General features: G+C 43.6%; 2 protein-coding genes across 2 annotated transcripts; both read right to left on the reverse strand.

The window, feature by feature from the left end:
* Window positions 1-2,422: 2,422 nt before the first annotated feature.
* Window positions 2,423-12,101, reverse strand: LOC138948529 (serine/threonine-protein phosphatase 6 regulatory ankyrin repeat subunit C-like). Its single transcript, XM_070320080.1, has 3 exons — window positions 11,677-12,101; window positions 10,739-10,987; window positions 2,423-10,259 (listed from the first exon to the last, which is right to left on the reverse strand). The coding sequence occupies exons 1-3, from the start codon at window positions 12,020-12,022 to the stop codon at window positions 6,580-6,582; spliced, it is 4,275 nt and encodes a 1,424-aa protein (XP_070176181.1). The 5' UTR covers window positions 12,023-12,101; the 3' UTR covers window positions 2,423-6,579.
* Window positions 12,102-14,662: 2,561 nt separating this feature from the next.
* LOC138948531 (uncharacterized) lies at window positions 14,663-24,702 on the reverse strand. The gene is made up of 4 exons (XM_070320083.1): window positions 24,348-24,702; window positions 19,401-19,987; window positions 18,803-19,024; window positions 14,663-18,453 (listed from the first exon to the last, which is right to left on the reverse strand). The coding sequence occupies exons 2-4, from the start codon at window positions 19,948-19,950 to the stop codon at window positions 15,344-15,346; spliced, it is 3,882 nt and encodes a 1,293-aa protein (XP_070176184.1). The 5' UTR covers window positions 19,951-19,987; window positions 24,348-24,702; the 3' UTR covers window positions 14,663-15,343.
* Between the last annotated feature and the right edge of the window lie 3,177 nt (window positions 24,703-27,879).

Raw genomic sequence — 27,879 nt, forward strand, 5'->3', positions numbered from 1 at the left:
CGTAAGATTTTAAAAAGCCAGAAAAAAACGCATACGGATTATGCAGCTGTAGTCTGTAGCTATACAGACAGACAAACAAACAGACAGACAGACATACCGACAGACAGACACGCACGCACGCACACACACACACACACACACACACACACACACACATACCTCCTCCTGTCGCCCCCCCCTACACACACAAACATGCAAATAATACAAGACTACAAGTGATTATTTTGTATTCTGAATTTCTCATTAATTTTGATTATTTAACACATGTTATTACAACAACCAAGTTCTTACTTGTGTGCTAGATTCTACACCAGCCTTGATTGATTGTCACAACGCCTTTCTCATACGCAAGCTTGGAAACCATGTGCCAGACCTATTGTACCAGCCCTGTATGATGATTAAGACTGTATGTGCAGGAACCCAGAGCTGTTGTACCAGCCCTGTATGATGAAGAATGCATGTGACATGTGCAGGATTCCATAGCTGTTGTACCAGCCCTGTATGATGATGGATGCATGTGACATGTGCAGTGTTCCATAGCTGTTGTACCAGCCCTGTATGATGAAGAATGCATGTGACATGTGTAGGGTTCCATAGCTGCTGTACCAGCCCTGTATGATGATGGATGCATGTGACATGTGCAGTGTTCCATAGCTGTTGTACCAGCCCTGTATGATGAAGAATGCATATGACATGTGCAGGGTTCCATAGCTGTTGTACCAGCCCTGTATGATGAAGAATGCATGTGACATGTGGAGGGTTCTATAGCTGTTGTACCAGCCCTGTATGATGAAGAATGCATGTGACATGTGCAGGGTTCCAGAGCTGTTGTACCAGCCCTGTATGATGAAGAATGCATGTGACATGTGCAGGGTTCCAGAGCTGTTGTACCAGCCCTGTATGATGAAAAATGCATGTGACATGTGCAGGGTTCCAGAGCTGTTGTACCAGCCCTGTATGATGAAGAATGCATGTGACATGTGCAGGGTTCTATAGCTGTTGTACCAGCCCTGTATGACGATGAAGAACGCATGTGACATGTGTAGGGTTCCAGAGCTGTTGTACCAGCCCTGCATGATGAAGAATGCATGTGACATGTGCAGGGTTCCATAGCTGTTGTACCCGCCCTGTATGATGAAGAATGCATGTGACATGTGCAGGGTTCCATAGCTGTTGTACCCGCCCTGTATGATGAAGAATGCATGTGACATGTGCAGGGTTCCATAGCTGTTGTACCAGCCCTGTATGATGAAGAATGCATGTGACATGTGCAGGGTTCCATAGCTGTTGTACCAGCCCTGCATGATGAAGAATGCATGTGACATGTGCAGGGTTCCATAGCTGTTGTACCCGCCCTGTATGATGAAGAATGCATGTGACATGTGCAGGGTTCCATAGCTGTTGTACCAGCCCTGTATGATGAAGAATGCATGTGACATGTGCAGGGTTCCATAGCTGTTGTACCAGCCCTGTATGATGAAGAATGCATGTGACATGTGCAGGGTTCCATAGCTGTTGTACCAGCCCTGTATGATGAAGGATACGAATCTATAAAAAAGAAAAAAAAAGAATAATGAACAGTTCTATAACCTTTTTTTATATTTTTTTTTTAGATCCGTGTACTGTATTTCCTAAACTACGATATATGTCCAATGAATACCAACACCGCAATGGATGATTTAAACACACACACACACACACACACACACACACACACACACACACACACACACACACACACACCAGGGCCGGACCAAGTTCGTTTGAGGGGGGGGGGGGGGGGCAACTGAAGGCAGGGGTCCAGGAGCCGCCGAGGCCCCGTTGGGACGCAGGGGCAACGCCCCGCTGGGGTGTCTGTGGGTCAAAGCCTCCCAGAAGCTGAGAAAAGTTTGCATTTGTGAGGTCATTTTTTGGTCTTTCCTTGCAACTGGGAATCAAAATTACACATTTTCAACAGTAACAAAATACTTCAGATATTCATTTACCATAGTGGTTCAGTGGAATAATCCCAAAGACATATATGCCTAGTAAATAAGTCTGACAGGACTCTTTACTTTGAATACTTAAATTCAAGCAAACAAGCAAATAATGATTACAACATCTGGAATACAAAGGAGAAGTGGTATAAGTGATGTTGTATGGTGAACAATGACACTATATTTCAGTAAAAGAAACTAAGGGAGTTGGGGAAAGAGCTTAAAAAGTCCACATATTTTTTTTCTTTTCTCTGAGAGGTACATCGGATGGCTAGGGGGGGGGGGGGGGTCCAGAACCCAGGAACACCCCCCACCCCCCCCCCCCCCGATCCGGCCCTGCACACACACACACACACACACACACACACACACACACACTTACACACACCATGACACCACATACATCACAACCTTTTAGCCAAACTACTAACGAAATAACATCGCACTATTTGTTGATCTGTTTATTCAGAGATAATCGTAATATACAAATAATCTTAACATGTTCGCACTTGGAATCAAATCTGTGTGAATACAGGGAAGCAACAGGCGTAACGTGCCATCTTCTGTTTCAACCTGTTAACCATGAAAGACATATCCCAATGACACACGATGACAACCTCCATAGGCACATCCACAAACATCACAGCCTTTTTATCAATCTCAACCTCCTTCGCCACATACACAAACATCACAACCTTTTTATCAATCTCAACCTCAATCGCCACATCCACAAACATCACAACCTTTTTATCAATCTACTAACGGAACCGCATTGTTTGTATTTTTGTGCTGAGATTTATCCGAGAATACAAATTCATATAACATGTTCACTTTAAGAACAATACTCTTGTGAATACAGGAAAGAAACAGGCCATCTTCTGTGTCAAGAAGTTAACTGTAACATTAATAACCGAATGATCAACTAGAACTTTGAAAGCCCAATGACTCTATGCAAAGCCTCGAGTCATTCACGATGTGAACACGTGCAACAAGATAACAACATCGCGTCTGAAGATGAACACATTAAACGTCAGCCTAAATTATACACACAGCACTACTAAACTATAAAACTATAAAACTATGCATTTTTGTGTGTGGTTGATGTTATTTGATGTTGCTGTCTGATGTTGATGTCGTGTACCAAAAAGAATTAAAAACGTGTATAAAAAAATATTAAAAAAATAAAATAAAAATATACACACTACAACGTGGATAGATAGTACAAGATGCTGATATTTGAAAAGTAAATAAAAGAAAATAGTTACCTTGATCAAACACAGAATTCAATAAACAATACATCGATATTTTAAGTGTATGAATGATAAGAGCTTGTAGAATAAATGCAAAAACAGCCTACAACTAACCCGAAACAAACAAAACAAGATAAAACTGAATGAAAAACGTAGACCACAAGGGGAGTAACCACAGCAATTCTCATCACTTGTTCACGTGTAAATATCGTCCCTTATTTGAACACACTCCAGAGTGTGCAGTTGTGACTCTTCTTTTGACCTTGACATTGGTCCCTTTTATCAGAGGCAAAGTTGAAAACACACAAGGTTTTACAAAAACAAAATATAACAAGTCACGTAAGGCGAAATTACTACATTTAGTCAAGCTGTGGAACTCACAGAATGAAACTGAACGTAGTCCGCCGCAAGTGCAAAAGGCAGTGAAAGTGACGAGCCTGTTTGGCGCGGTAGCGGTTGCGCTGTGCTTCATAGCACGCTTTACTGTACCTCTCTTCGTTTTAACTTTCTGAGCGTGTTTTTAATCCAAACATATCATATCTATATGTTTTTGGAATCAGGAACCGACAAGAAATAAGATGAAATAGTACAGAAGATTTTGGCTGACGACTCGCACCCACTCAGACCGGAATTTGACAGTAGACGGACAGACAGGAGCAACAGATTCAGACAACCAACCGCAAGGTCCACACGCTACAGAAATTCGTTCATTCCATCTGCAATTCACATCTTCAATTCTCAGGTGGGGCGGTAGATGCTGGTGTTGTCGCTCTGATGCACGGGGTCAGTGTTCTGTATTGTTTCAGTATTGTTGATTTTGTTTTGCATGATTATATACTCTTATTCTACTCTCTTAGACAATATGTGATAACCGGCAAGGTGCTGACTTTCGTTTGTGCATTGTTGATGGTGAATGCATGTTAATTTATTTTTAATATACTTTCTTATGTGATAACCAATGTGCTGTATTTTCTCAGTTTTGCTGATGTTATACGCTTGGTACATATATTTACTCATTTTCCTTAAATAACATGTGATAACATTACTTCATAGCTAAGCACATGATTTTACCTATGGCACAACACAAATCTCTAGCCTCCCTCTCTGAGATGCGTTTGAAGACAGACTGTTAAAAGAGAATAAATGTATGTACATAATTATGATAGAATATTGATGTATGAATTGAAGAAATGTATAAGAACACAAGAATGTATGAATGACAAAGAACAAATGTTTATTTTTGAATGTTTTATGTATGTTTTATTACGGACACAAAAGCTCAGCAATGCAATTTCTCTTTTAGAGATTAATAAAGTTATTGTATTGTATTGTATTGTATTGTATTGTATTGTATTGTATTGTATTGTATTTAAATCGATTTCGGAAATTTAATTTTGATCATAATTTTTATATTTTTAATTTTCAGAGCTTGTTTTTAATCCAAATATAACATATGTATATGTTTTTGGAATCAGAAAATGACGAAGAATAAGATGAAATTGTTTTTTGATCGTTTAATAAAAAAATAATTTTAATTACAAGTTTCCGATTTTTAATGACCAAACTCACTCATTAGTTTTTAAGCCACCAAGCTGAAATGCAATACCAAACCCCGGCCTTCGTCGAAGATTGCTTTGCCAAATTTTCAATCAATTTAATTGAAAAATGAGGGTGTGACAGTGCCGCCTCAACTTTTACAAAAAGCCGGATATGACGTCATCAAAGGTATTTATCGAAAAAAAGAAAAAAACATCCGGGGATATTATACCCAGGAACTCTCATGTCAAATTTCACAAAGATCGGCCCAGTAGTTTAGTCTGAATCGCTCTACACACACACACAGACAGACAGACACACATACACCACGACCCTCGTCTCGATTCCCCCCTCTATGTTAAAACAATTAGTCAAAACTTGACTAAATGTAAAAACAATGAAAATGTGATATATTGCAAAACCTGTACCAGTCCCGATGTGTCGATGAAAGGCGGGAAAAGAAATGTGTGCACACAGCCAATACACATCGTGAAACAGGGGCAACACACGAAAAAAGAAAGCCGAAAGTAAAAAGAGTAATCGCCCCCCCCGCCCCCCCCCCTCACTTCCAACAATGCGTATGGAACTTCATGAAATATACGCGCGATACAGCTAATGATATTTGCACAGCATCAATAGCCTGTAGCGGTTTTGGGAGGAGAAGCACACACACACACATACACATACACACACCCACCCTCACACACTCACACATACACACACCCACCCACACACACACTCACACACACACACACACATACACACACCCACCCACACACACACACACACACATACACACACACACGTGCGCGGCGCAGGGTGATCCGTCTGCCTGCCCACACTATGTGTCAAACAAGTCGCGTAAGGCGAAAATACAATATTTAGTCAAGTAGCTGTCGAACTCACAGAATGAAACTGAACGCAACGCAACGCAGCAAGACCGTATACTCGTAGCATCGTCACTCCACCGCCCGTGGCAAAGGCAGTGCCCGTGGAATTGACAAGAAGAGCGGGGTATTCGTTGCGCTGAGAAGGATAGCACGCTTTTCTGTACCTCTCTTCGTTTTAACTTTCTGAGCGTGTTTTTAATCCAAACATATCATATCTATATGTTTTTGGAATCAGGAACCAACAAGGAATAAGATGAAAGTGTTTTTAAATTGATTTCGAAAAAAAAATTTGATAATAATTTTTATATATTTAATTTTCAGAGCTTGTTTTTAATCCGAATATAACATATTTATATGTTTTTGGAATCAGCAAATGATGGAGAATAAGATAAACGTAAATTTGGATCGTTTTATAAATTTTTATTTTTTTTTTACAATTTTCAGATTTTTAATGACCAAAGTCATGAATTAATTTTTAAGCCACCAAGCTGAAATGCAATACCGAAGTCCGGGCTTCGTCGATGATTACTTGACCAAAATTTCAACCAATTTGGTTGAAAAATGAGGGCGTGACAGTGCCGCCTCAACTTTCACGAAAAGCCGGATATGACGTCATCAAAGACATTTATCAAAAAAATGAAAAAAACGTTCGGGGATTTCATACCCAGAAACTCTCATGTCAAATTTCATAAAGATCGGTCCAGTAGTTTAGTCTGAATCGCTCTACACACACACACACACACACACACAGACACACAGACACACACACACACACACACGCACATACACCACGACCCTCGTTTCGATTCCCCCTCGATGTTAAAATATTTAGTAAAACTTGACTAAATATAAAAACACAACGCAGGCTGTCGTGAATTTAGCGTCCTGGGTTTATTCTGGTCACAAGTTTCCTGTTGAGATCCCTCCTCACTGTGCTGATAGTTGTAGTGACGGCTGCCGGGGAACACTGTCAGGATGACTGGGAGACAGGTACTGCTGGAGCAGCTGCACGATTTCTCTGTGACCGTGACGTTGTGCTGTTTGCAGTGCATCATACAACACACATGCTTCCTTGTTCATATCGGCGTTGTGCTGCAAGACGTATTGAACGATGTCCTGGTGGCCGTGTGTACAGGCCCGCAACAGGACTGTCTCGCCGTCCCCGTCCGAAATGTTCACGTTCGCACCGTGCTGCAGCAGGAGATGAATGATCTTATGGCGTTGATTCCCAGAGGCAAAGTACAGGGCTGTCATACCACGTTCGTCAGAAATATTCACGTCTGCACCGTGCTGCAGGAGGAGATGGACGACGTCACGACGACCTAAAATACAGGCCCAGTGCAGGGGTGTCATACCACCTGAGTCAGACATGTTGACATCAGCGTTGTGTAGCAGAAGAAGCTGAGCGATGTCTGTTATACCCATCATGCAGGCCCATTGTAATGGGGAGATACAGTCATCACCTGCTGCGTTGACATCGATGTCGTCGCGTTGCAGAAGTAGACGTACAGTCTCTGTGTGACCAGCATCACACGCCTTGTACAGAGCAGTCTCACCCTCGTCGTCCTTCATGTTGATGTCAACCTGTGCCGGTGGTTCACACAGCACGGTGGAAGGGCTTTTACCTTCGTCATCTCTCAAGCTCACAGTGTCCCTGTATCCAAGCAGCAAACGTACGACGTCTGTATAACCACGCTGGCATGCACCGTGTAGAGCAGTGTCGCCATCTTTGTTCTGAACGTTGACGTCAGCCCCGTGGTTGAGTAGGAGTTGCACGATTTCTGCGTTATTCGCCCAACATGCATAGTGTAGCAGCGTGTCGTAGTCAGTGTTTGTCACGTTGACGTCTGCTCTGTTGGCGACGAGGAGACGGGCGATGTTTGCTTTATTTCCCTTGCACGCATAGTAGAGAGGCGTGAGGCCTGACCTTGTCTTCACATTGACATTGGAGTTGAGACTCACAAGTAGACCCATGATGTTAGGGTGACCTCTCATACTCGCATAGTGGAGAGGTGCGAGCCCTGACCTTGATTTCACGTTGACATTGGCGTTGTTGCTTGCAAGTAGACTCACGATGTAAGTGTTACCTCTGATGCACGCATAGTGGAGAGGGGTGAGCATCTTATTTGTCTTGACGTCAACATTGGCTCTGTTGCTGACAAGCATTTGCACGATGTCTGTGCAACCCGCCATGCACGCATAGTGTAGCGGGGCGATGCCTCTGCGTGTCTTTCTGTTGACGTTGGCTCCGTGCTTCAGGAGCAGCTGTGCAATGCCTGTGTGTTTTCCTTGACAAGCGAGATGCAAAGGAGAGGAACCTGTTGCATTTTTTGCGTCAATAAGTGCATTGTGCAAGAGAAGGAACTCCGCAAGTGCTGTGTCTCCAACGGCAATCGCGTGATGCAACAGCGTGAACGGATCATCTTCATGGAGTGAACCATTGATGTCAGCGAAGTATTGAAGAAGAACTTCAGCAGTGTCCCAGTGACTGTTCAAGCAGGCAAGGTGAAGGGGGGTGTGGCCGTTGCTATTACGGAGGTTGACATCGGCATTGTGGTGCAGCAAGACTTCGGCAGAGTCTTTGTCATTTTGTGCACATGCATCGTGAAGCGGTGTCATTTGGTAAAGATCCTGGGCATTAACATCACTCCCATGCTGAACGAGCAGCGTGACTGTCTCCAGGCATCTTCCGATGCATGCATGGTGGAGTGGAGTTTTCCCCCGCATGTCAGTGGCACCGAGGTTCGCATTCAGGTCAGTCAGAAGGAATGCGATTTCAGCATGGCCGTATTTAGCTGCAACGTGTAGAAGAGTGAAGCCTGTTTTGCCTTTTGTGTCAACAGTGGTGCTGTAACAGAGGAGTTCTTTGACGGAATTACTATTACCTGCTCTGCATGCATCAAAAATAGGCTGATCACGTCTCTGCCAAGAGTCTCTCACATCCTCCTTTTGCCCGAGTCTTCTTTCTGCCAGCTGGGGTGGTGTCAGCCCTGCCTTGTTCTTCACAGTGAGTGACGCCCCACTTGTGACTGCCAGCTTGATCACCTCAAGGAGCCCTGCTTCTGCTGCAAGGTGCAGGACGGTGTTGCCTTCTCCGTCTTGCTCGTCGACATGCTGGTCTGTCAGGAGTCGAAATGCCAGGTAGGCGTGCTGGCGTGGCAGGGAGACGTAAATGGTGTCACCTATCACCTCTGCAGTGAAAATCTGGTATGGAATAAGCATGGGCGTATTATCAAGATAACAGAAGCAACGCTGTTTGACTTTCTCAATAATGTTGTTGCAGAGTGAGTTTAGCTCCAGCATATACCTTTGCCTTGCTGGGGGGAGTGGCATGTGCAACTTCTCTTTCAAATCCAAATGGAAGATACAAGCGAGGCCGTCCCGAAAATGCGACACCATTCCACAAACTGTGGTTCTTACTGTATTCACCAGAGCTGTTTGGAAAGCTGCACGGATCATGTTTTGAGGCGCACGGTCGTTGCCTGTTTCCATCATCTTGCACAGACACCATTCCGTGAGGTGTGTGCTGGGTCCCCACACAGACCAGTAGAGAAGCGACAGACTGTGCTCAGAGTCATTCGTGTCGAGAACAAGTTGCAGCTGATCCTCTCCACAGAACGCCTCAAGTTCTTGCAGAAACTCTGGGCTGTGAAGACAAGGGTGTTGAACCATTTCTGGCAGCTTGCCTCTTCCCAACTCTTCCACCATCCTTTGAATCATCAGACGACCATTGTCTGGTTGAGAAATCAAAATGACAGACGGGTCTGTGACCGTGTGCTGTGTGCGCACGTGCTGCACGAGGAACTTGACGTCACAAACTTGCAGCAGTACTGTTTGCAGGTAAGAACGACCGAGGGCAAGTCCGGCGGCGTCATACAGGACTCTATTGATGAATCCTTTATTGCAGTATGCCAGAATTGATCCTTTGAAAAGGCTAGCATACTCTTCAAGGTGAACTGGATAAAGTTTGCAAAAGCCGAGGCGTTTTAGGTTTGAAACAACCTCGCTTGGAGAGTGAAGGAAATGACCTTGACCCTGCAGGGTTAGACTCAGAAGGGCTCCCATGGTGTTTTGATGGTCCGGGTCACGGAGCATGCGCATGAAGAGATCTACGTAATGTTTGACAGAGGGACGAGGATCTTGTCCCAGCTCCACCACCTCCATACTGTCCAGCACGGGTCTGTCAGAGGCAGGGTCGTACTGCTGGAGTTCAAGCAACACGTGGGGATACACAACAAAGACAAGTTTGGTGGTCTTCCCGTCGATGCTGTACAAACTGTGTTTATAGAAACGTTGGTATTGTTTTGTGTCTAGGCGGACACCCCCAAAGGCACAGTCAAAGATCACAAGACTCCCCCTCTCTACAGGCCCCTTCTTATCCCAGTCACTGACACAGCTGAGATCATACACTATGTAGCCCTTCTTACGGTACTGACGGCGAAGTGCGGAGAGAAAAGAATGTTTGGTAAGACCAGGGTGTGCTGACAGTAACAACAGACGTTCCCCTGTTGTCAGAATGTCCAGCGCCCTTCTGAAGCTGTCTGTGTTGATAATGTTGTCAACTGCCTCGTCTTCTTCACTGCTCAGAGCTCCATGATCCATGCCACCTTGTAACATTAACGAGCACAGCGAATAACGTCTTGTGAGAAACGCATTTCTAGTGCAGACTTAAAAAAGATAACGAAAGGAACTAAGACTGCCAGATTGAATTTTAAATTCAGATTAGTGAAAAAGACAGGGTAACCCTCTTGATTACAGCTGTTAAAGTATATTTAAAATGATATTGTCAAAACTCAGGGGCGAGAAATTAAAATTGTGTCAAAATCTACCCACTCACAGATCAACATTGTGCTGATGGGATAATGCTTTCATCTTCGTGATCGATTTTGTTAAGAGATATATAGCCTTTTATTTTTGTTCAGTCATTCAGGTATTTATCATTTTCAGCAATTTAGTGTCTGTAAACGTAGAGTTCTAATAAGAGACATGTTGAACCATCACTTTCTGTCGCTAGTTTACAGTGAAACAGATGTGATATATGACCGTACTGTGTTTGACATTAGAAATTAAATATTTCCTCAGTTACCTGTCAGGGCCAGCAAAGGGTTACGTTGTTCTCCAGCAGTGACAGCATAGAACACATTATTAGTAATGCGGGTTCTGTGCTGATACACGTGATGCTCGTTGATCTGGTTGAGAACCCGGTTGTCATTGTGAACCTGGTTGTCATTGTGAACCTGGTTGTGAAAATTCTTGATGTAGTTGGAACTGTTGATGGTATCAGCGATGTTGGTGGGGCCCTCTGAGTGATTGTGGATTTCCAGCGGCGGATGATCTGAAACACAGAGCATTAATGAGACACTCATGTGGACCCTGAAACCTGCTGTAGTACTCAGCGGCGGATGATCTGAAACGCAGAGCATTAATGAGAAACACATGTGCCAATGCATTATGTTGTTGTGCGTTTGAGTTTGTTTCTACTTGGATAATGATGAGGCAAAAAAAAAAGAGGTCTGTTTATGGTAACATAGGCCCAAAAAATAGGGTCGGTAGGTCGGGATTTTTTTTTTTCCCCAAAAAACATATTTTTACGTTATTTTGCCCAAAAAACAAGATTTTTTTTTTCTTCCCCCAAATGCCAAAAAAAAAAGGCTAGGGTCGCGCGAAAAAACTAGGGTCGGTCGGGTTACCGAAAACAGACCTTTTTTTTTTTTTTGCCTGACCATGCTAAATGCACATTACGGTTGAGCTGAAAACGACAGTTTCCAAAGAACGAAAGGAAGACGATGATATGTAGATGTTTTCAGCAAACATGCTTGGTTTTTTTCTCACCAATAACCAACCCATCTACAACACCACCATCACCACTAACAAGAACAGCGACATAAGCATCAGCGTGGTGTTTTTGCGGAATGTAAACAATGCAAGTTGATGAAACAATTATGTCTTCTAGACGGATGTATTGAGAGGCAGCATAAGGCGCCTAGTAGCTCAGAGTGTACGGTAGAGTGTTGCAGTACTTACTGGAGTTGGTTGTGTAGCCTGGTGCCACCGCTCCTGCAACACAGGCTTCCATCATGTCCTGAGGAAACGACACTTCCACGTCCATGGGCTGAGCCAGTTGTTTTGGCACGGTAGAGTGATCATAGTCATGGTGCTGCACCGTGTCTCGTGGAGTGTTGTGGTCAGAAGCCTGAGAGAGGTCGACTGGAGGCTGTGTAAAGTCCTCAGCAGTGTTGGTAGGGCTGGCGATACCATCGGGAGGGTGTGGCACAGTGTGTGGAATGGTGTCGTGAGAAGAGGGAGGGTGTGGCACAGTGTGTGGAATGGTGTCGTGAGAAGAGGGGTCCTCCTCTCCGGGAGTTTCCATTTTGTCACCAGTGTCGGTGACAGACAAGCGAGGTTTGCTGCAACATTAAACATGACGTTTTGGATAGGCCTCTATTGAATAGAAGTGATGCTGATGGGTTTTAATTTGAACATTATTTCGTATAATAGAGATAGTCTCTTGTCAGTGTTGTGTACAAAATCTCGAGAGAAAAGAAAACCTGTTTCCCAGGAAATCCAAGAAAACAATGATAATACAAAAATCAAACTGACGAGGTGATATATGATTGAGGTGCACACACTGGTTAATCATGTTCGATTGTGTAGTTATGTGTTTTATCTTTTATTTTTTTTTTACAGAGTTCTGTATTGTGGCTTTAAGATTTGTTTTAATGCAAGAGGGTTTATTTTGAAGGGAACGATTATTTGCCTTCCACTAACAGTCATTGAACTCGGGTATAAAGAACGATTCTGATGTATGCAAGTCACTGAGTAAAGACAGCGTGAACAACGTAAAGAAAAAGAATAAACATGTAAAAGGACACAGACATAAAATCAGGCCATGCAGCAGTCACTAGAGGTTATTCTCCAACCTTTTCTGCATTACACAAGGCTGAGGAAAAAGTAGGTCAGTCTTTTGTTGACAATGCAGTAATTTCATAAACGTTGAGCAGGTTGTGAAAATAGTTCGGACAATGAAGGGCCTAGGCCGTTTTCCAACGCATACTTTTTAATTCTTCCCTGCTGCATTTTCATTTTCATTTCACACTAACTGGCAAGACTGAATCATTTGGTGTGTCTAAAGGTAAAACAAGGTTGTGAGAAAGTGAGCAGATGGAGTTCCAGATTGTATATATAAATAAACAACAGACTGCATGACAATGTGTCATCCTGAAAATATGGGTGGGTATGACGTAGGTTCCTCCCTATCGATCGGACTGTGGCACTATGTAACACCTTGCGAATTGTAGAAATGTTTCCTGCAGCGATACACACCCGAGTAAAGTGATGAGAAATGTGTTGACAGACACAGTGTTTAGCAATATCAAATGAAAAACGTTTAGAAATAAATTGCTCAGCCATTGCATATTCTAGCCTACAGCGGCACTTCCACAGTACAGCCTGCTTACTTCTTACTGCGCGCAGTGAAAGACGATGAAGATGTCATTGCCTGAAAGTCCCACTTACCGCTTTCATGGTGCAAACACAGAGATCTTGACAGAACAGAAAATGATGTTGATGGGTGAAGATGGGCGATCTATCACTGTGATGCAGGGATCAGGACACGGCACCGTACACAAACATGGCGTCGTGTGTTTCTGTAAGCCTGGCGTATGAATACTGGGTGAAGATTCTAAGGAACAAACACTAGTGTTGTTGCCTAAAGATCGAACCTCATTTATTTCCAATGTCATAGCCGCACATTTTTAGTCAAATGAAAAGAAACATTTCGGATTGTTTTTTAATTTGCGTGAGAAAAACCCAAGCACTATTTTCTACTCGAACAAAGGCTGCCATCTTTACTATCGGGGGATTCCCCTTGGCCTTGGCCTTGCCAATGTTGGGGTGGGAGGGAGGAAATGTGCCTGTGGTGGTTATTGGGTAATTGCACTGACAGTGTTTGATTTTTTTTAATTCCAAGATTTCCTTACTTCGTAATTATTATTATTTGTATTGTTTCTACTTCTTAAAAACTTAGAAAAAGTGTCAAACGAACCAAATTCGACACTGATTCAATGATGAGTAGAATGTGTGCCATTGGAAATTCCCGATTGAATCATGTGTCGGCTTTGGTATTGAACATTGATTTGCCTACACTTTCCTTCAGTTGATAGAAGCTGGTCATACATTATCTGCTGGTGTGTTCTCATTGGCTATGTGGTAGTGCAATATGAGAACTGTGGAAAGAATAATGAACACTTTAATAAATATCTAAAATCTATGCTGTAAACAATTATATTTATTTAAAAAGATAAAGATTCAACGTTGTCGTGTACGTGCTTATATTGTGAAATTCACTGTATTCCAGAACTGTGGTACCAGCCCTGTATGATGAAGAATGCATGTGACATTTGCAGTGTTCCAGAGTTGTTCCAGCCGTGTAAAAAGAAGTATACGTATATATGTAAAGGATAAAGAATAATGAGCAATTTTTTCACTTGATGTTTTATAAAACCGAGGTTTGTATTTCCCAAACTACAAAATATGTCTAATGAATACCAACACGGCAATACATGATTCACACACACACACACACACACACACACACACACACACACACACACACACACACACACACACACACTCACTCACTCGCCCCCTCCCACACACACACACACACACACACTCACTCACTCGCCCCCGGCCCTCCCCCACACACACCATCACAACTACCATCGCCTCAGACATCACAACCTTTTTGTCAGTCAACTAACGAAATAACATCGCAGTATTTGTTGATCTGTTTATTCAGTGATTAATCAGAATATACAAATAATTTTAACATCGCAATTGGAATAAAATCCTTGTGAATAACGACCATTTCTTTAAACCAGTTAACCATGAAAGGAATATATTATTTAAATGAAACATGATGACAACCTCCATCGCCACACCCACTAACATCACAACCTTTTTATCAATCTACTAACGGAACCGCACTGTTTGTATTTGTGTGCAGAGATTTATCCGAGAATACAAATACATATAACATGTTCACTTTAAGAACAATACCCTTGTGAATACAGGAAAGAAACAGGTCATCTACTTTTTCAAGAAATTAAATATGAAATAGATAACCGAATGATCACATAGAACTGTAAAAGTCCAATGACTATGCAAAGCCTCGAGTCATTCACAATGTGAACACGTGCAACATGATAACAAAAACAACGCGTCTGAAAATGTACAAATTAAAAGCGAGCCTAAATTAGACACAAAATAACGTGGATACATAGTAAAAGTTAAAGATGATGATGTTTAAAAAGTAAATAAAAGTAAAATATTACCTTGCACAAACAGAGAATTCAATAAACAAAACACCAATATTGTCACGTGGTATATGTATAATAAGCGCTTGTAGACTAAATGCGAGAACAGCCTACTCAACAACAAAACAACTTCCCCGAAACAAACAAATCAAAACAAAACTGAATGAACAACATATGAGGACAAGGGGAGTAGCCACAGCAATTCTCATCACTTGTTCACGTGTTCACGTGTAAATGTCTCCCCTTATTTGAACCACACACCAGAGTGTGCAGTTGTAACTCTTCGTTTGACCTTGACTTTGGTCGTGAATGTAGCGTCTTTTCAAACAGTCCTGGGTTTATTCTGGTCACAAGTTTCCTGTTGAGATCCCTCCTCACTGTGCTGATAGTTGTAGTGACGGCTGCTGGGGAACACTGTCAGGATGACTGGGAGACAGGTACTGCTGGAGCAGCTGCACGATTTCTCTGTGACCGTGTTTTTGGGCTCTCTTTAGTGCAGTATACAACACACTCCTTTCGTTGTGCTGCAAGACGTATTGAACGATGTCCTGGTGGCCGTGTGTGCAGGCCATCAACAGGACTGTCTCGCCTTCCATGTCAAAAATGTTCACGTTCGCACCGTGCTGTAGCAGGAGACGAACGATCTTATGGTGGTTTTCCACACAGGCAAAGTTCAGGGCTGTCATACCACGTTCCCCAGAAATGTTCACGTCTGCACCGTGCTGCAGGAGGAGATGGACGACGTCAAGATAACCATGCATACAGGCCCAGTTCAGGGGTGTCAGACCAAGTGCACCAGACATGTTGACATCAGCTTTGTGAAGCAGATGAAGCTGAGCGATGTCTGTTGGTCCCACTATGCAGACCATTAGTAATGGGGACCAACTGCCATCACTTGCTGCGTTGACATCAATGTTCTCCTGTTGCAGAAGTAGACGTACAGCCCCTATGTGACCAGCTTCACACGCCTTGTATAGAGCAGTCTCACCCTTGTTGTCCTTCATGTTGATGTCAACCTTTGCCGATGGTTCACACATCACGGTGGAAGGGCTTTTACCTTCGTCATCACTCACGCTGACAGCGTCCTTGCATCCAAGCAGCAAACGTACAACGTCTGTATTACAAAACCAGCATGCAACATGTAGAGCAGTTTCACCATGTTTGTTCTGAACGTTGACATCAGCCCCGTGGTCGAGTAGGAGTCGCACGTTGTTTGCTTTATTCCCATAACATGCACAGTGTAGCGGTGTGTTGTTGTTAGTGTTTGTCACGTTGACGTCTGCTCTGTTGGCGACGAGTAGTCTCACAATGTCTGTGTTGCTCTGTGTGCGTGCCATATGCAGCGGAGTGTGACCTTCTCTTGATGTTGTATTAATGTCCGCCCTGAACTGTAACAATAGTTGTGCGACGTCTTTCTGTCCTTTGTCACAAGCTAGGTGCAGAGGCGTCCAGCCGACAGAAGTCTTCGCATCAACATGTGCATTGTGCAGGATCAGAAGCTCAGCGATGTCTTTGTCACCCTGTCTACATACTGTGTGTAGAGCAGTAATTCCTCCATAGTCCATAGCATTCACAAAGCTTCCTCTCTTAACAAGTAGTTGCACTTTCTCCAGGCATTGTCTACGACAGGCATAGTGCAGTGGAGTTAATCCCGACTTGGCCGTGGCGTTAAGGTTCGCATCCAGGTCCGCTAGAAGGGAAGCGATGTAAGATGCAATGTGCAGTGGAGTCAAGCCATTCTTGTCTTTGCTGTCAACTGTGGCATGGTAACAGAGACATTCTTTGACAGTTGTGACGTCACCGACTGTACAAGCAGCAAACATGGAACGTGTACATTTCTCTTGGCATTGTGTGTCGTAGTTGTGTTGGTCAAGTCGTTGTTTTGCCAGCTGTGGCGGTGTCTTACCTGCCTCGTTTTTCACCGTCAGTGAGGCTCCACTCCTGACCGCCATTTTGATCGCCTCCAGGTGTCCTGCTTCTGCCGCCAGGTGGAGCAAGGTGTTTCCTTCTCTGTCTTGTTCGTCCACCTGTTGGTCTGTCAGGAGTCGATATGTCAGGTACACATGTTGACGTGGGAAAGAGATGTGAATGATTTCATCTTTCATTTTTGCAGTGATGAGGTGTTTTGGGATAAGAACACCAATGAACTGGAAATGACTTGTCCGGAGGCCCGATGGAATCTTGTCACAGACTGAGCGTAATTCCGCTGTGTGTCGTTGGTCTGTGGATGGCACAGGAAGGCGCATGTTCTCTGTGTAAGAATTGTCCGTAATCTTACTCAAAAGTTTACGAAACATGTGTGAACTTTTGCTTATCTGGAGAGCTTTCAGCAGGGCAGTCCCGAAGGCTGCAGAATGGACGTGGTCAGACATGATGTTGCTGTCCGCGTTCTGTTCTTTGGTCATCCTGATGCACCATTCAGTCAGACGGTCAGACGGTCCCCACACTGACCAGTAAAGCAGAGGCAAGTTGTGGTCAGGATCCAGTGCACCAATGACAGCTTGCAGGCAGTTGTTCTCTCTGCAGAACGCCTCAAATCCACACAGAAATTGTTCGCTGTGAAGACAGGGATGCTGAATCATCTCAGGCAGACGTCCTTTAATCATTTCCTCGACAATTTTTCGCATTAGCAGAGGGTCTTTCTCAACTGGGTATTCTGTTTCCACAAACTGCACGAGATGCATGGTGTCACAAACTTGCACCAGTACTGACTTCAGGTAAGTGTTAGCAAAGGCCAGTCCAACAGCATCATAGACTTCCCTGCTGATGAACCCTCTTTCTCTGTGTGCCAGAAGGAACCCTTTCAGGAGACTGGCATACTCCTCTAGCTGAGCGTCCGAGTAGTCGCTGAAACCAAGACGTTCCAATGGCGGTTGTGCTTGACTCGTGTTGTCCGAGAAGAAGCCTTGACCTTGCATGGTCAGAGCAAAAAGGGCTGCCAGTATCAGTCCATGATTGGGGTCACGGAGCATGCGCACCAGGAGGTCTGCGTAGGGCTCAACTGAAAGAAGAGGATCTTGACCTAGTTCTACAAGCTCCACGCTGTTCAGCAGAGGACGGACAGAGGCACGATCAAACTGCTGAAGCTCAAGCAACACGGGGGGATAGACAACAAAGACAAGCTTGGTGGTCAGACTATTGATGCTGTACAAACTGTGCTTATAGAACCTGTGGTACTGTTCCTTGTCAAGGCGGACATCCCCAAAGGCACAGTCAAAGATCACAAGACTCCCCCTCTCTACAGGCCCCTTCTTATCCCAGTCACTGACACAGCTGAGATCATACACTGTGTAGCCCTTCTTACGGTACTGACGGCGTAGAGCGGAGAGAAAAGACTGTCTGGTAAGACCTGGGTGTGCTGACAGTAACAGCAGACGTTCCCCTGTTGTCAGGATGTCCAGCGCCCTTCTGAAGCTGTCTGTGGTGACCATGTTGTCAACGGCCTCGTCGTCTTCACTGGACAGTGCTCCATGTTCCGTTGCACCTTAAAAACACATTTCACAATGAAAGCCAGCTGTATTGATAGTGCAATTAGAAAACAAATCAGTAAAATCGGTGATGATGGAAAGAGAAAACAGGTAGAATAATCTGACTTTAGTCGTTTTAAAATTGTACATTCCTGCGGAGTAGTACTGCAAGTAGTTACAAGTTTGACTGGATGGAAAAAACGGGGGATAGTTAGGGAGGGTGTGGGGGTGTGGGGAGGGGGTGTTTTACCTCTTTTTCTCCTCACTTCAACATGTAAACAACCATGACAATCTTATGAACTTTGCACAATGCTCAACTACAAAACCATCTGTAGACAAAATAAGTTATATCATGCCCCACCGTACCTGTGACAGCTTGGAAGGGAATCTCTTGATCTCCAGTTATATAAGCGTGAGATATGGTGTAGGTAATGTGGGGTTGGTGCACATGCTGCTCGATGTGAACCCTGTTGTGATTGTGAACCGCGTTGTGGACCTGGTTGATCTTGAAGGTGTTAGAGCTGTTGATGGTCTCAGCAATGTTGGTCTGACACTTGGACTGCTTGTAAATGTGTACCGGTGCTTCGTCTGAAAGGAATTAGCGAATGCCAATGCATTATGTTGTTGTGCGTTTGAGTTTGTTTCTACTTGGATAATGATGACCATGCTAAATGCACATTACGGTTGAGCTGAAAACGACAGTTTCCAAAGAACGAAAGGAAGACGATGATATGTAGATGTTTTCAGCAAACATGCTTGGTTTTTTTCTCACCAATAACCAACCCATCTACAACACCACCATCACCACTAACAAGAACAGCGACATAAGCATCAGCGTGGTGTTTTTGCGGAATGTAAACAATGCAAGTTGATGAAACAATTATGTCTTCTAGACGGATGTATTGAGAGGCAGCATAAGGCGCCTAGTAGCTCAGAGTGTACGGTAGAGTGTTGCAGTACTTACTGGAGTTGGTTGTGTAGCCTGGTGCCACCGCTCCTGCAACACTGGCTTCCATCATGTCCTGAGGGAACGACGCTTCCACGTCCATGGGCTGAGCCAGTTGTGTTGGCACGGTAGAGGGATGATAGTCATGGTGCTGCACCGTGCCTCGTGGAGTGTTGTGGTCAGAAGCCTGAGAGAGGTCGACTGGAGGCTGTGTAAAGTCCTCAGCACTGTTGGTAGGGCTGGCGATATCATCGGGAGGGTGTGACACAGTGTGTGGAATGGTGTCATGAGAAGAGGGAGGGTGTGGCACAGTGTGTGGAATGGTGTCGTGGGAAGAGGGAGGGTGTGGCACAGTGTGTGGAATGGTGTCGTGAGGGCTGGCGATACCATCGGGAGGGTGTGGCACAGTGTGTTGAATGGTGTCGTGGGGGCTGGCGATACCATCGGGAGGGTGTGGCAAAGTGTGTGGAATGGTGTCGTGAGGGCTGGCGATATCATCGGGAGGGTGTGACACAGTGTGTGGAATGGTGTCATGAGAAGAGGGTTCCTCCTCTCCGGTAGTTTCCATTGCATCACCAGTGTCGGTGACAGACAAGCGAGGTTTACTGTAACAGTAAACATGACTTCATGTAGGACTCCCCAAACTGTAAATCCGTGCGTCCTATAAGCCGAAGGGGTACCGGCGACGCACTAATCTAAACCATGGTTTCCAACGGACCCTCTCTTTGGAAGGTCCCCTTAATTTTATTTTACAGGAGAAGTTTTGAAAGTTCTGTGTCTGTGATTGTAGTTGATCGGTCAGATACCCCATTCAATTACCCAATCCTCGTTTATATGATTCTTGGCATGTCATAATATTCAACATTCTGTATCACAAAGTCAGTCCTGTAGATTTCTCTAATATTGTTGACACTTTTTTGTTTTTGTTTTTGGTATGTATATGTATGTTTGTCATTGTAAAGCGCTTAGAGAATGTAAAGCGCTCTATAAATCTCCCATATTATTATTATTATTATTTTTTCAACATAGACAAAACATGAGCAAAATATGAGTAAAGTCGATTTTTGGACAATCGCTATCGTATGTTTTTAAAACGTCAAGGGTCTACCTGAAATGTTCAACTTACATTGGCTAAGGTCAGCACCGCGAGTACCTAAAGTTTACGTAAAGCCTGTTTACAGTTTACTCAAGTTACTTCACTTTCAATCGTAATTATTGTACAGGTCCTGATACAATTGACACACCTGTCCCACTCAGTGTATTCAACGCACCATAACAGTGGACACATGTGTGTATACATACTTTCGGTGAAATTCGGGGTCTCGCTGAATTGGGGGTGGTTGATGTAGATAATGTGGAGTTTTAATGTGTTTATTTTGAAGTATATATCACACAAAATGAGAAAAGAGCTCGCCCTTCTACATTTCTGACATGATTTCGACCTCTTCCATGTTCTAACATGCGCTAGAATGACAAACGAAGACCAATCATTCTAAATCAAACACAGTTTGAAAATAAAATAAACGAGGTTTCTGTTGAAAATTGGTGGCAAGAAAAAGAACCCATTGTGTACTATGTTTTACTGGAGAGCATTTATGTCAACGTGACCGTCTAACACTTTTAGGCAGACGCTGAGACAAGTTGTGCACATTTATTTTGCATTGCTTTCTAAGGTTTCTGTGCAATTGAGCTGAACACATTTGATAATAAAATCCCATTCAGGTGGCAGGCATTTAGTTCAAGCCACAGCCTGTCCAAAAGGAAGGGGAATAACCGAACTTGTGTTCTAAAAAAAAAATCCCGCTTCTGTTACCTGTAAGCAAAATAATATCTTGCGACAAACTAAAGGGCGGAGATAAGGAAGGTAAGGGAGGGGTTGAAATAAAAACTATTCCTGTGACTCAGTCTCAAGGAAGGGGGGGGGGGAGGGGATGAGAAGTTAAGTTTGGCCCCTGTGCCTTCAATACAACCACCCGACCTTCTCCCTCCTCAAATGTTATTATGTGTGTTCACTTAGCGTAACATGTTTCGCCCAGCCTGTCAGTCTAGTCATCGGAACACACAATACAGGGTTCGAGGCTTCCCGTGAATGGTGCGCGTCACAAAGACAATCTCCGGTTGCAAGGGTAAAACCACAGGCACAAGACACAATCACGAGAGAGAGAAGCTGCTTGTTGTGCCGAATGGGAATTGTTTTTCTGAACTGATTTCGTAGCTGATACTTATGTCGATCTGCTAAATTAATTCAAAACAAAAACTCCAACTATGCACCAGAAACAGCCATGTGGGTGATTGTTGGTATGTGTACAAGTGTCAGGAAGCTCTTGCCCCTGGACAGATGTGTGGCGTCTTACATGGGTCTTGACACTGAAGGAATATGTGTGTTCAAGGGGTGATTGTTGGTATGAGTGCAATGTCAGGAAGCTCTTGCCCCTGGACAGATGTGTGGCGTCTTACATGGGTCTTGACACTGAAGGAATATGTGTGTTCAAGGGGTGATTGTTGGTATGAGTGCAATGTCAGGAAGCTTTTGCACCTGGACAGATGTGTGGTGTCTTACATGGGTCTTGACACTGAAGGAATATGTGTGTTCAAGGGGTGATTGTTGGTATGTGTGCAAGTGTCAGGAAGCTTTTGCACCTGGACAGATGTGTGGCGTCTTACATGGGTCTTGACACTGAAGGAATATGTGTGTTCAAGGGGTGATTGTTGGTATGAGTACAAATGTCAGGAAGCTTTTGCACCTGGACAGATGTGTGGCGTCTTACATGGGTCTTGACACGAAGGAATATGTGTGTTCAAGGGGTGATTGTTAGTATGAGTACAAATGTCAGGAAGCTTTTGCACCTGGACAGATGTGTGGCGTCTTACATGGGTCTTGACACGAAGGAATATGTGTGTTCAAGGGGTGATTGTTAGTATGAGTACAAGTGTCAGGAAGCTTTTGCCCCTGGACAGATGTGTGGTGTCTTACATGGGTCTTGACACGAAGGAATATGTGTGTTCAAGGGGTGATTGTTGGTATGTGTGCAAGTGTCAGGAAGCTCTTGCCCCTGGACAGATGTGTGGTGTCTTACATGGGTCTTGACACTGAAGGAATATGTGTGTTCAAGGGGTGATTGTTGGTATGTGTGCAAGTGTCAGGAAGCTCTTGCCCCTGGACAGATGTGTGGTGTCTTACATGGGTCTTGACACTGAAGGAATATGTGTGTTCAAGGGGTGATTGTTGGTATGAGTGCAAGTGTCAGGAAGCTTTTGCACCTGGACAGATGTGTGGCGTCTTACATGGGTCTTGACACTGAAGGAATATGTGTGTTCAAGGGGTGATTGTTGGTATGAGTGCAAGTGTCAGGAAGCTCTTGCCCCTGGACAGATGTGTGGCGTCTTACATGGGTCTTGACACGCGAAGGACGGTACGTATAATTATTTGGATCATCCAATCAACCCGTTCATGTGTATTGGTCACTTTCTTTACACCCCCGATATTGGGGTGTGTATAGGATTCGGTCCATGTGTTTGTTTGTTTGTTTGGGTGTGTGTTTGTGTTCGCATATAGATCTCAAGAATGAACGGACCGATCGTCACCAAACTTGGTGAACAGGTTCTATACATTCCTGAGACGGTCCTTACAAAAATTGGGACCAGTCAAACACACGGTTAGGGAGTTATTGGTGGGTTAAGATTCTACAAGGACTTATAGAGGGACATATTAATGGTCAAAGGGAAATAACCTTCTCAGTTGGTGGCAGTGAGAATGGTTATTTCCCTTTGACCAACGGGGGTGTTTTTCCTACCTCGGAGGAATTTCTTGTTTCTTTCGTCATTTCTTCAAAAGAATCCCCACAAAAATAGTTTGCCAACGTTCCATTTCTTCCCCATATTTGTTCTTCAATAGGAAAAACATTTATTACAACTTTATATACAAGTAACAAAAGAAAAAAAGTGGACGGAAAGGGGAAGATCTAGGCAGATCGCAGTGTTTGTGTGATTGTGTTCTCCAAATAAACTTAGCACAACATATTCATGCAACATATTCCTCCCCCTAACTAAAACATTCGTTACCATGTCATTTTATTCAAACTTGCTATGCCATTAAAGGCACTTCACTTGGCTTTCTCCCACAGTTTTCGTATCAATGATTTATTTCACTGGGGTCACGTGACCGCTGCTCATATAAGGATACCCCACAAAGCCACATCACATACATATTAGGTACGTAAAAAATCAACGAACATTCAGCATATGCACAACTTGGCAACTTACGTGAAGAAAGTCAAATCAACTATCTATCCAGAACAGGTGTATTGTTAAGTTTTCTTGCGTAGTTCTTTGTTGTAATAGTTTGAAATGGTGCCCAACACCCCCCCCCCCCCCCAATTTAAAAACATAATTAGATACAAATAAATGTCATATTTCACCGCCACTGAAAAGCGCTATTCAGTTGACTTCCTAGTGTTGAACGACTTGTAGTGCAATGATGACAACAACAAGAAAGCAAGACAATTAATGTAGATTGATTACAATAACAGCAACAACAACAACGATGACGACAACAACAACAAAAAAAAACAAAAAAACCAACAACAACAACAACAACAACAACAACAACAACAACAAAGCACGACAATTAATGTAGATTGATTATAACAATAACAGCAACAACAACGATTACGACAACAACAACAACAAAAACAACAAAAACAACAACAACAACAACAACAAAGCACGACAATTAATGTAGACGACGACGAAAACAACACCAATAACAACGACACCAACAATGAGAAAGCACGACAATAACGTATCATGTAGATTGATTCAACAACAACAACAACAACAACAACAACAACAACAACAAAGCACGACAATTAATGTAGATTGATTCTAAGTTTGCATTGAACAAAGGCGAAAAAGCTTATCCCAACTCTCAACTATTACATTTTGAACTTTAAAATTGATACTCACTTTTACGGCATTGGTACAGGTTGACTGAACCAGCCTTGTCAGTGGTTTTTCACCAACTTGCAAGCTTCAGCACATCCCGAGACAACTCCAACTGGCAACATGGCGACTGTCCCCGTCGGGTGCGAGTCTGCCTGCACGGCGTAGTGATACTGATGACGTCATGGCTTTCATCTAGGGTTGTTAGCAGCAATCATCAACGCACATGCTTCGGTTTGTTTTGTGCATCCACAGATCCGGACTCGTGAAAATTTGATGGACTTAGATGCTTTCTGTCGCGTCCGAAATAAAGTAGAAAAAACAAAATATCATGAGACTGTTTGATAACGCGTAAGCGAAGGGCAGCTTACCCCGGAGGGTATTCCCCTTTCAACTGAACCATGTCCTTGAGATAAAAACTCATAATTTGAAGGCATTGTGCGTGGTTTTGAACATATATCTGTGTTATATTACATTGCCAAAAAGGGTTTTTGTGTTTGGTATCTACTAAAACAACACTGTGAATCCTGGTTTGAACGGGAAGCTAAATCAAAATCAGTCACGGAAGACAAGGAAGAAAAATGCACCCTTCAGGTTATTTGAGAAGGGTAGGAAGGTACTTATGTAAATATAATCGTTGTCAGCGGGTATTGCCGTTTCTAGATATATATCACTGTGGTGGAAACACGGTGGTATTGTTCTCCGGGTAGACTTGGCAAGCTGTGGACAGTGTCATCTGATCATCCCGATCTCTAAGACCGAGGTCAGTGTCATCTGATCATCCCGATCTCTAAGACCGAGGCCCTTGCACGGCGCTGACAGTATTTGGCTCATGTTGTCGTGTAGTCAAAGTAATGAGCAGGGTTCATCTGCATGGACGGAAAGGCGGCCGTGAACAAAACACGTTGAGGTTTTTCGCAGATGTTTTTGAAGCTACGGCTTTGAAAATGTACACACGTCAAGTGAAATTTCAAGGTCACACTTCATGGGGTCGAGTTCGGGTCATGGAATGAAAATGTCAATTTCTTCAATGTTTTTGATGCAACAGCTTTGAAACTTTACACACTTCTAGGGTTTAATGACATACACACATGACCCCAGTGTGGCATACCCTCCCTCGTCAAATGCCAAGGTCGTCAAACAAATAAAACCTATCATTTTCTTCATTTATTGATGCTAAATCTTTGAAAATTCATCGTCCTCCAGCGTTTGATGACTCAAAACATAAGTCGGGTTGATCCTGGCATATTTCAATAGCGCAAAGGGATCAAATTTGGGTCGATCACAATGAAAGTATTTTTTGAACGCTTAATACGATATTTTAAGCAGGTAACTTGGGTCTGATGCATATTACTATTGACGATGGTGAGTCATATGGACATGTGCTTTTTTTGTTAGTTGCACGATGTAAGGCTTCTGTATCAGCGGGTGTGGGATTGGGTGGTGTTGTGTGGGGTGGAGATAGGGTAAGCTTTTGCATGTGACATGAGCAGGGTTCTAAAGCTGTTGTGCCAGCCCTGTATGATGACGAAGAATGCATGTGACAGCTTCCAAAGCTGTTGTATGATGACGAAGAATGCAAGTGACATGTGCATGGTTCCAGCCCTGTATGATGAAGAATGCATGTGACATGTGCAGGATCCCAGAGCTGTTGTACCAGCACTGTATGATGAAGAATGCATGTGACATGTGCAGGATCCCAGAGCTGTTGTACCAGCCCTGTATGATGAAGAATACATGTGACATGTGCAGGTTTCCAGAGCGAATGTTCCAGCCCTGTATGGTTATGAAGAATGCATGTGACATGTGCAGGGTTCCAGAGCTGTTGTACCAGCCCTGTATGATGAAGAATGCATGTGACATGTGCAGGATCCCAGAGCTGTAGTACCAGTCCTGTATGATGAAGAATGCACGTGACATGTGCAGGATCCCAGAGCTGTTGTACCAGCCCTGTATGATGAAGAATACATGTGACATGTGCAGGTTTCCAGAGCGAATGTTCCAGCCCTGTATGGTTATGAAGAATGCATGTGACATGTGCAGGGTTCCAGAGCTGTTGTACCAGCCCTGTATGATGAAGAATGCATGTGACATGTGCAGGATCCCAGAGCTGTTGTACTAGCCCTGTATGATAAAGGATACGAATCTATAAAAAAAAGAAAAAAAAAGAATAATGAACAGTTCCATAACCTTTTTTTATATTTTTTTTTTAGATCCGTGTACTGTATTTCCTAAACTACGATATATGTCCAATGAATACCAACACTGCAATGGATGATTTAAACACACACACACACAGACACACACACACACACACACACACACACACACACACCAGGGCCGGACCAAGTTCGTTTGAGGGGGGGGGGGTTCCAACTGAAGGCAGGGGTCCCGGGGCCGCCGAGGCCCCGCCGGGGTGCAGGGGAAACGCCCCGCTGGGGGGTCTGGGGGGCAAATCCTCCCAGAAGCTGAGAAAAGTTTGCATTTGTAAGGTCATTTTTTGGTCTTTCCTTGCAACTGGGAATCAAAATTACACATTTTCAACAGTAACAAAATACTTGAGATATTCATTTACCATAGTGGTTCAGTGGAATAATCCCAAAGACATATATGCCTAGTAAATAAGTCTGACAGGACTCTTTACTTTGAATACTTAAATTCAAGCAAACAAGCAATGATTACAACATCTGGAATACAAAGGAGAAGTGGTATGAGAGATGTTGTATGGTGAACAATGACACTATACTTCAGTAAACGAAACTAAGGGAGTTGGGGAAAGAGCTTAAAGGCAGAGTAAGCCTCCCGTAAACCATCACAGATACGGTCAGGCTTTTACACACAGTACAAACACCCTTTCATTTAAACACTCACCAATTGAGAACATCCCAGGTGCCCTCCGTAAAGAGCGAACAATTTTCAAAGAATTTATTTTTGCGTGGTTTATCTTACCCCTGAGCCATCGTGAACCCGTGTGATCCAGTTTTCCTTTTTCACAATGCAGTCGTCAGTTAGTCATGAATGCGACTCGATGTGAGCTTATCTACAATAGCACGTTTTTTATGCACGAAACAACGGCTGTGGTTCACAAGAACTCCAGCGATGGCTTTTGACTGTTGAGAGGAACGGCGATTTGCACTGATAAACCTTCGTCTGCTACGACCCTTGCGTGACCCTGCTTCCGGGCTTTTCTTTTTTTTTTAAACTTTCACAACTTCGAATTGTTCTGATCTTGTCTTGATGAAAAACGAATTCTTTTATGATTAAAGAATGTTTGTGTAACAAGCTGTCAATTTATTATTTAGATTTTAAAAGTTAGGTCTAGCGCAAAAACGAGGCGCCGTTGTTGTTAACGAACAAGTCTACGAAAATAAATTCTTTGAAAATGTCTCACGCTCGACAGAAAGCAGCCAGGATGTTCCCGTTCGGTGAGCGTTCAAATGGAAGTATGCTTGTACTGTATTTAGACGCTCGGGGAGCTCTGTGATGGTTTACGGGAGGCTTACTGTGCCTTTAAAAAGTCCACTTTTTTTTCTTTTCTCTGAGAGGTACATCGGAT

This window comes from Littorina saxatilis, linkage group LG15, assembly GCF_037325665.1.
Source record: "Littorina saxatilis isolate snail1 linkage group LG15, US_GU_Lsax_2.0, whole genome shotgun sequence".
In the NCBI taxonomy this organism is placed as follows: Eukaryota; Metazoa; Mollusca; class Gastropoda; order Littorinimorpha; family Littorinidae; genus Littorina; species Littorina saxatilis.